Source organism: Echinops telfairi, unplaced genomic scaffold, assembly GCF_000313985.2.
Source record: "Echinops telfairi isolate 266 unplaced genomic scaffold, ASM31398v2 ScPeMD7_25;HRSCAF=90, whole genome shotgun sequence".
NCBI classification, from domain to species: Eukaryota; Metazoa; Chordata; class Mammalia; order Afrosoricida; family Tenrecidae; genus Echinops; species Echinops telfairi.
In genome coordinates, this window is record NW_022103922.1 from 17765807 (window position 1) to 17775483 (window position 9677).

Sequence of the window (9677 nt, forward strand, 5' to 3'; positions counted from 1 at the left end):
TAGTCCTTTTTGATTTCTCAAACGCGAGAGCCCAGAAACACCTGTGAACCAGTCTGAGGCGTTTCACTTTGTTTTTTCTTTTCCCCACTCTCTGATAGCTTTCTTGCCCGTGCATAATTTCATTGCATTTTTACTCAACTTATTTTTATCGAGTCCTTCCCAAGGATTTCTGAGTTTTTATAAAATAGAAATGAATATCTACATTCATATTTGGTGAGTGGTGTTATAACGACATAAATCATGTAACTGTTTAATACACGAGTGTTTCAGACTGGGGGCATCAGCTCGCTTGGTTGGAGTAGTTACGTGATGGCATGAACAACGGGAGCCTCCCTGATGCAGGCTCTCCTTGTGCCTCAGGTAGCGGCTGTTCGGTCTGAAAGAGGAACTGGAGCGCTCTGGGTAACCCTCCAAGTCGCTCCAATGGAGGTTACAAGAGAGGGCATCTACTGCACGCTGGCAGAGCATAGGGCAACCCCGTATACTACTGCACGGGGCGTCAACGTCAATACAGAGTGCTACTCTAGTTCGCTTCTGCACGCTTGTGCAGCGACTGCCTTGCCCTTGCTCTGGCACCATAGGCACCACACTTTCTCCATTATGCTGCAGGCACTGGCGAAAGAACTACAGAACGATGTGCTGGTGTTACGGCGACAAATCCGAGAGCTTAAGAAAAGGCAGAAATCCAGGGCTGCGTCCAAAACCTCAACTCACAGAGCACAAACCCTGGCGGCTTCCATCCTAAACATCTCACGGTCTGACCTAGAGGAAATACTGGACACAGACGATGACATGGTAAGATCAACCAGATGTCGGTCAATAAAGGGCTGTTGACATATTGAATTAAGGTACTCACTTTTCCTATGTAATCCTAAGAATTGCATCCTTCAGAAACAGTTCATGAAGGTAAGACTCTTAATGGGTCAATGAGAAGTACTAGCCACCCTGTCAAGATTGCCATAGAGAAGTAGACCAGTCCTCATCACCTTTAAAACTACGTCTTGTTCAAGCCCTTTAACCTTTGTCTCCCCCCTTTTTGTTAATTTAGTTAATCATATTCTATATCTTGTAAACTATCACTTTAAATTAAGCTGGTTGGAATGGATCTTATTAAGCTGAGTCATCATTAGAGACGTTTTTCCTTCTGTGCCAGATTTTAAATTGTAGTGAATCTGTTGACTTCTTTGACTAAGGTTGTTGATCGCTTTAAAGAGAAAAGGATATTTATTGCTATCGTGTGGCTTTAAATACATGTCTTCAGCAGTTATTTCAGCACCTCGTGGGTAGGACACCGATGTGAAAAAGTTACTATTTCCTGAGCATCCCCTTCTGGTGTACACACAATATACAAATGTTAGATTTTGATTGTTTGGAAAGATTAAAGGGTTTAAAGGTTTAAAAAAATGAAGATAGATTTGTTCTCAATAAGCTACTTGCAGAATGACTACATTCGTTCTTGTTGTTGGGTGCCATGGGGTGGGTTCCCGCCCATCGTGACCCTGTGCGGGACAGAACTAAACGCACCCAACGAGGGTGTGCACTGTCCTCCCACTTTATCCTAGGCCTGAGCCCATTGTTATCAGTCCTTCTCCTTGAGGGCCTGCCTTCCTCTTTTTTCACAGCCCCTCCACTTGACCAAGCATGACCTCCTTCTCCAGGGACTGGTCTCTCCTGACAATCTGTCCAGAGTATGCAAGACAAAGTCTGACCATCCTCGCCTCTACGGAGCACTCCGGCTGTCCTTCTTCCCGTTTGCCCTTGTCGCGGTCCAGGACACTTGCGATAGTCTTGGCCAGCACTGTTATTCAAGTGCATTGCTTCTTCTTCGGTCTTCCTTATTCAGTGTCCAACTTTCACACGCATGTGGGACCATTTAAAACACCATGGCTTGGGTCAGGCCCCCCTTAGTCTTCAAAGTAACATCTTTGCTTTTCATTCATCTAGGGAGGGCTTGTGCAGCAGATTTACCCAATGCAGTGCATCTTTTGATCTCTTGCCTGCTGCTTCCATGAGCATTGATTGTGGATAAGGTGATGGAATTATCTGTTAGCCGCCCCAGCCTTCCCAGGGACATTCTGGAGCAGAACAGATCCACAACTTGCAAAGGTGCTAAACGCCCACGAATTCTTAGACTCAAAATCCAAAAAACTCCTGTAGAGATGATTTTCATCCTGTCTTCTGGACCTGCACCACACTGTGAAAGCAAACACAAAACATTCCTGCAGTCCATTGTGAATCATAGAGACAGTGCTTTAAGTATTGAGAAGTATTAAGAAGTCCGGGTGGAGTTATCCCTACTGTGAGGGACAGGCCGGGCTTTGTGCAATGCAGTGCTACCAATCTCCCTCTAGATTTACTGAACCCCTCACAGTAGGGTCAAATTGATAAGAATGCAGTTGGCATCAGTGTTTTTCTTTCTTTCCCCTCTAGGAAATTGAGAGAGCAAAGACAGATGCCGAGAATGATAAGGAGTGGCTGCTGTACATTCAGAAACTTCTCGAAGGACAGGTACTTTGCTTTTCGCGTTCACGGATTAAAACTTGCCAGAGAAGAGGTCCAAGCCTTCACAGGTTTACTGTGTGTAAGCACTTAACACATTGCTTACTTGCGGCTGTTAGGTACAGAAGCCATCCAACAAGCAGACAGCAAAGCTAGCCCTCGATTTGTACTTTCGGGCTTCACAAATGAAGCGAATGCCCTGGGAAGGAGTCAACACGGGACGGGGTTGAGCAAATGCATTAATTTCATTATCCAGTCAGCCAGCGAGGCTTGCGAGACGGAAGCAGGTCCGCTCTCTCAGCCCTCTTAGGAGAAGAGATTCTCGCCGTGTGTCTTTAAAGTCAGTAGTTGATACGGACACCTGAGGAGTTCATGGTTTCCGTGACCTTTGACGATGGGCCTGTTTCCAGTCAATTCATGTTTTCCTCACAGCCAGACAGCTGTTTATTACTGTGTCTTCCCGCATTCGCTACAATATTTTCTACTGAGACCCCGAGCAGCTTGTTAGTGGGAAGTAAATATTGATTTGGCATCCTGTCAATGCAGAAAGAATGAAAAAATTTCCACCAGAGGCCCCTCCAACATTTTCCTATCGACGTTTTCTGGGCCGAGTGGAAAGCCGCGTGGAGGATGACAAGGCCGGGCCGGGCCGAGCTCCCCACGGGGTCTGTGGAGACCTGCTGCTGTGACCTGCGTGGTACTTTCCCTTCCCTTCAAGTGTTTTTTTAATGCGCAGATCGTCTGCTGGGATGCGCTCCTATTGTAAGTGATCAAGAGCAGTTTATTGGCAGGTGAGAGCCCTGCTTTCTAGTCAGGGCCCGCTTTTGTTTCCACATCACTGACAGCACGCAAGGCAGTCCACAGCTCGGTCGTTACCCCGCTTTTCGGCTCGCCCTAATTGTTTACTTCTTGAAGTGAAGTGGAATTTTTAAAAGCGAACTATCTGTCAGCACAACAGCAAGGAAAGCATCACGGGCCCGCACCTTCTCCAGAGTGCCTGCGAACCACACATCCGCGGGCCCACTGGACACAGAAGCCGGCGCATGGCCGTCACTCGTCTCCATGTGCACTGACCGCGGAGGTCTCTCTGCGCGTCATGAAACCCAGTCATACTGCCCACGCCTCAGATGAAAAGACACTCATGCTCGCCCTGTCTGTGCGATCGCTTGTTGAAGCGCTCCCCAGGGAGAATCGCCTTGTGTGCTCAGCGCTGTTCAGGCCCAGGGCGGGGCACAGGAGCTGCCTTTCCCAGGGACGGCTGGCTTTCCAAGAAAGGCCATTTCTTCACCAGGCGAGGGCCCAGACCCCAGCCAGGGCCTGGCACACCCCAGGAGAGCTCACGCCTGATGGAGTTTGGAATTCTGTGCAGCTGGAGAATTCTTTTTTAGAATAATGACCTTTTAAGGGATGTTGCACTGCTCAACTTGTAAGTACGAACGACCTTGCCTGTTCAATTAAGCGTCGATTTCATCATTCACGACCAAAAAAGACCGTGAGTGCATCTGGGCACAGCTTCATGAAATGTACGAACGCTGCCCTGACACGGGACCCCTGACGATGGTGACACGGCGCAAGGCCCAGACCCAGCCCAACGTCATCCAAACAGATGCTTCTGCTTTCCAGCTCGGGCCAAAAAAACCCTGTTGCAAATGACATCAGACCGCTTAATGCTGCAGTTTGATGTAGTGCCTTTTTGTGCCACTGAGCCTGGCCTCTGGAATATAATTGCCTGGCAGTATTGATTTAATTGCTCAGGTTTATTTGTGGACTCCTAATTATTGACTGGAGGGAAATTTAGTGGAGCGCCTTTATGAACACGGGGAAGCTGCTGCTGCCGCCGCCAGGCTCCATAATGAACTGCGTCCCGGGCCTGCAGTTCATTTTTCAAGCTAATTTTATTCCACTGTGACAGTAGGATAACATTTAAAAAGTCAAAGACTTTTTTATTTTTATTACTGACAGGTGGTTTTGCTGATGTCTCTGAATTTTGTGAGAGGGGTAAAAAAATCGGGACTTCCTTGGTTGCACTTGAATGTCATTTTATAATCATGCCCAAGAGAAAAATCTATACAATGGAAAACCCTTTTTTTTTTTTTTTGGCCTCAGCCTAGATTTCTTCTTTTTCCATTCCAGCAATTATAGTTGTCCTGAATTTTAGAAAAGGTTTCCCTTGCCTCCTCGGTGTCTTGTTGTTACGGCTTCTGCTCCTTTTCTTCTTCTTCTCCCTCCAAGTCTGAGAGGTGCTCACAGGGTCATGTGGGCAGCAGTGGAACAACGTCCAGGCGGCATGCCTCTCTGCTCCTCGGAGCTGATTCCTGTGATCCTTACACGGTGAAGCTGGAAGACTCGAGCTCGTGCCCCCTCAGAATAACGATGAATGTAATGCTGGTGTTCATTGTTAAAGCTGTGGACGTTGTGGGCATGCTTTTCTTTGGTGCCCATCCTCAGAGTCGGGCGCTACTGATAATTGAGATGACAGAAGCGAATCTGCCCCTGAGGATTTGCCATTCTGTCAAGGTTTGGGCCACAGAATTGCTAAAGACTTGTCTCCACGCACAGTTTGCAGAAGTTGTGCAGTGATAAAATATTCATTGCAACACAGAATCCTGCTCGGCCATGCGGCAGTGTAGAGCCACCTAACGAGGGTACCCACCGCTGCACCTCACCAGAAGAGCATGGGGCCTCACAGCTCCACACGTGTAACCCATGGGCTTTCAACACAGATGGAAATATCCTTCCTTGCCTGGAGGCCCCACGCCATGGGAAACCTTGTGTTTGGATACCTGTCTGCACGCAGTCTTTGTCCCCCACAGTCTCTACTAGTCAGGGTGACACTCACTCACTCACTCATATCTTCCCAATGTCTGCTTTCATTGTTCTGTGGCACAGCTGCCCTTTCATGGCTTTGAACACTTTCACCTGTACGATTCCTTCTTTTCCCTTTAACAACTTCCTCTTAGCTTTTCATATTATATGGGAGAAACAAACTAGGAATTTAATGATTCTACTAAGAGAACCACCAACGACTTTTCCTGTAGTTTGGAGATACCAGGAGAGGGAAGCTAGACTGGGACCATGCTCCATCATCATTTAATCAGGCAAGGTGTGTGTTCTGGGATGCTGTGTATGTACTTGAGAGAGATACTCTGGGGTCATCTTATAGCAGGGAGACAAGAGAAGAGGTGCAATGAGAGCCAGTGGTACCCTGGGCATAGGAGTAAACTCGCTGCCATTCAGCCTACTTCACCTCAGAGCCCGGTGGCATTATGGGTTACCTGTTGAGCTACTACCTGCAAGATCAGCAGTTTGAACCCACCATCCACTCTGTCAGAGAAAAATGAGGCTTTCTGCTCCCATAAAGATTGATAGTCTCAGAAACCCGCAGAGCCAGCTCTGCCCTGTCCTATAGGGTCCCCCTGAGGCCGTAGGGATAGAGGGAAGGAATGGGCTATGGTCCATGGCTTGGTGACGAATCCTTAACAGAATAGGAGATAAAGGTGGTTAGAAAGCAGAAACCTGATATCAAAGAGTCCAAGAAGAAAGAAAATGTTTTGAAAATGATGGTGGCAGCAATTGTACAATCATGCTTGATCTATTTGAATTATGGCTTGTTATAATATCTGTAAGAGCTCCCGATAAAATGATTATGTCTTTAAAAAGCAGAAACCAAAGATGAGCGAGTTTCATACTCTACCTGAGAACACCTTGTCTGAAGAAGGCTATGGATGACAAGGGAAGCTCAGAATCCATCTGCAGCATCCACACGTAGATTCTGTTTCCGGTGGTGGATCCCTTCCAGCCAGAGTTGAGGGAGGTGACTTGGCTTGTTGTCAGACAGAGAACAATGTAGAGATGATGACAGTATATGTAGTTAGGTTAAAATGTAATAGTTTATCTACCCTTGGACCCATTTAAAGGTTGCTTCCGGTTTTTTAAAAACCCAGGGGACATTCACGTGTCACGCCGCCACTGAATCCCCTCTGAACTTAGACCACGGTGCGCATGAGCAGCCTTGCTGTCATGCAGAGGGCATTAGGGCAGATGCAGTTTGTTTTGAACTTAACACAGTATCATTTGATCTCCTTTTTTGACTCGTTTTCTTGTTCTAGTTTTTAAGTATTTTCTGCTTTCTTTTCAGTGGAGGTTTTTCTCTGTTTTGTTATTGTCGTCAGCTCTTTAGTGTGTTTTCTTTGGGAGATAACTGCAGGACGGTGTATCTCTAGAGACAGTAACTGGATGCATGGTTTCTTGGGAACATGGCAGAGGTTTGGGGGAAATGGGGAGCTAATCACGAGGAGTACAAGAAGAACGTGCTCTAAAATTGATTCTGGTAATGATTGTACAACTCTTCTTGATATGATTGAACTGCTGAATTGTATGATATGTGTGGATTATGTCACAATAAAATTGCTTTCAAGAGGAGTTTTTGAGTAGAGCAGTTGAAGTTGGTAGAAGATAAATAGCAATTGCAGCTATAGACAGTAAGTAGGTAGATTTCATTACCACTCAAAGATCCATGGTGTTTCATCGATTCTGTGTCCATCTGTTCTCAGTGCAGGAGCCCTGGTGGTATAGTGAGTTATGAGTGTGGCTGCTAAATGCAAGGTCAGCAGTTTGAACCCATCAGCTACTCCAAAGGAAAAAGATGAGGCTGTCTCCTCCCATGAGGACTTACAGCCTCAGAAACCTTAGGGCCCAGTTCTACTCTACCCTGGAAGGTAGCTGTGAATCAGAATGGTCAGAAAGGACTTGATGGAAGTTGGTTGGTATTCTCAGTGCAGGGATCTTGGTGGCACAGTGGTTTAAATAGTGGACTGCTAACTTCAAGATCAGTGGTTCAAACCCACCAGCTTCTCAATGGGAGAAGGATGAGGCTGTCTGCACCTGTGAAGATTTACAGTCTGAGAAACCCTGGGGAGCAGTTCTGTGCTGTCCGGTAGGGTTGCTGTGAGATGGAAATGCTCTACAGCAGTGAGTTTTATTCTCAGAACAATTTCACCATTTAAAACCCATTTCAAATGCTTACCGTTGAACAATAAAGAGATTAAATTGTGATGAAAAATGAGCACAGGATTTAAATAGGTATTTATTCCAAAAGATGCACCAGTATTCATTAAACACGCGCACACACACACAGCTCATCACCATTAGCCATTAGGGAAACGGAGATCAAAATCACAATGAGATAGGCCTTCACCCCTCCTAGCATGGCAGTAGCAAGTGGTGGGCAAGGCTGTGGAGAAAGCAGAGCCCTCACTCAGCTGCTGGCAGGATTGTCAAATGGGGCGACTGCTATGCACACAGAGAGTGACCCGGGGACTGCCATGTGGCCCACAGTTCCACCCTTCCCTAGGCCTCCGAGAAATGGACGTATGTGTGCATGCAAAACCTGGCTGGTCAGTGCCCACAGCGGCATCAAAGTGGAAACGACCTGCATGTCCCTCCACCAATCAGCAAGTGAGCATGGCCTCTTCCTAGGGTGGAATTGTCTTAGCCACGAACAGGAACAAAGTGCTGACACGTGGGTGAAACCTGAGGGTATGTCGCTGAGTGAAAGAAGCCAGACACAGGAGACCCCATTTAGTATGAATACATTTCGTGTATGGAAATGTCCAGGATGGCCAATCCAGCCCAGAGAGACAGATGAACCTCGGCCAGAAGCCGGCCAAGCGGGGGCAGGGAACAAACGGGGAGTTACTGCTGGCGGAAGCAGGCTTCCTTCTGGGGAAGACAACAGGAAGATGCTGAGAGGAGAGTGGTGAGTCCGGCATAGTGGGGTGCATCCACTGGCCTGCCCCTCTCAAGGGGGACATCTTATGGCATGCGGGTACAGTGATCCCTCAGTTTCAAAGTGGAGCTCCTTCATGTGGGATGTGCAGAAAACAAATGCTTTCGGAAAGCCATCTTTCTGGGGTTCTTCCAGGGCGCACGCTATGCCTCCAACCATCACAGTGAAAAGCACTGGCCTTGGGATTTCTGTCTGCGGTCCAGCACCGTGACAGCGGAGAACGGGTTCTTCTACTCCCTGCTTCCGCATGTCATTCCCGCCGGCAGGAGGCCATGTTCCTCTTCCACACTGATGGACCCCGCTCCACATCCACATAAGGAATCCGTTTTTGACACGCTTCTCACTAGGGGACACGGCGAATTTGGTCTTCTCGTTCTGCTTTTCAAAACTATCATTCTAATAACGGGCATTTAGTTGTGCTGCCAGGCCTTAGAGCCTGACACAGTCTTGTGTTCCTGGGACTTTATGAAAGCAGTCAAAAGAGTGAGTTGATACCAAAGGGAGCCCGTGCTATGGAATTCTTCTAAACAGCATATGCCCTGAGGGCCTCTCACACGCCACTACTGCTGCAGGCTTGGGGTACAGGGAGGACCTCCAGAGAACAGCCAACGACTTCACAGAGTGCATCAATCACGCAGGGGTGGATGACAGTGAAGAAATAGTTTAAATATGTTAATTGCGAAATTTATGAAGCCATTCACTTACGTAGAATTGATAGGCAGATATATACACACACACACACACACACAAGTCCTGGGGAAAATCCCAATACCTTTCCCTTCCATTTTCCATGATCGTTTTGAAGCCCCCTCATCTATACATAAATACCCATGTACCTATGTGATGTGCATATATTAAAGCATGCAGTAAACCATCATTCCCACAACATGCTTCCTCACTACGGTTAGTGTTCAACCCTGAGCCAGCAGCGGCTCAATGTGCTTGACAACGCTTTGTCATTGCCATGGTCGTTGTGATTTGTGTCTCCTCGCCTGCGTCACATTCAGCCCACGTCCGTCTCAACACAAGAAAATGGCCCGGGCGAGGGCGACTGTCTCAACGTTCCTCTCTCCGTGCCTCCACTGGCTCACAACGCGAAGGACAGCCTTGGATCAGTGGTTTTTCTTTAAATACTCCCCCGTTAGTTGCTTCAGATCCTGCAAACACTGAAATCTAGTGTCCTCCCTGCAAAATATGCTCACCTCCCACGAAATGGCTTGCGGTGTGGCCCTGTGAGGACTTTATAAATCTCTCTGGCTTTTGTAAACAGAGTAACTCCCAGCCGGAAGGTTAAATGAAAGTTTCTCCTTACAGCTCTACAGAAACGTACTCAGTGATTGCACTGGCACAACACACACACACACACACACACACACACACACACACACAC

At 47.4% G+C, this 9677-nt stretch overlaps 1 protein-coding gene across 1 annotated transcript in view; it reads left to right on the forward strand.

Moving 5' to 3' along the window:
- Positions 1 to 9677, forward strand: part of CNTLN (centlein) — a 204403-nt gene that overhangs the window by 185680 nt on the left and 9046 nt on the right. The window contains exons 24-25 of the mRNA XM_045289198.1: positions 610 to 795; positions 2431 to 2508. Of these exons, the coding sequence (XP_045145133.1) occupies positions 610 to 795; positions 2431 to 2508 (264 nt within the window). The remainder of the gene's footprint in view (positions 1 to 609; positions 796 to 2430; positions 2509 to 9677) is intronic.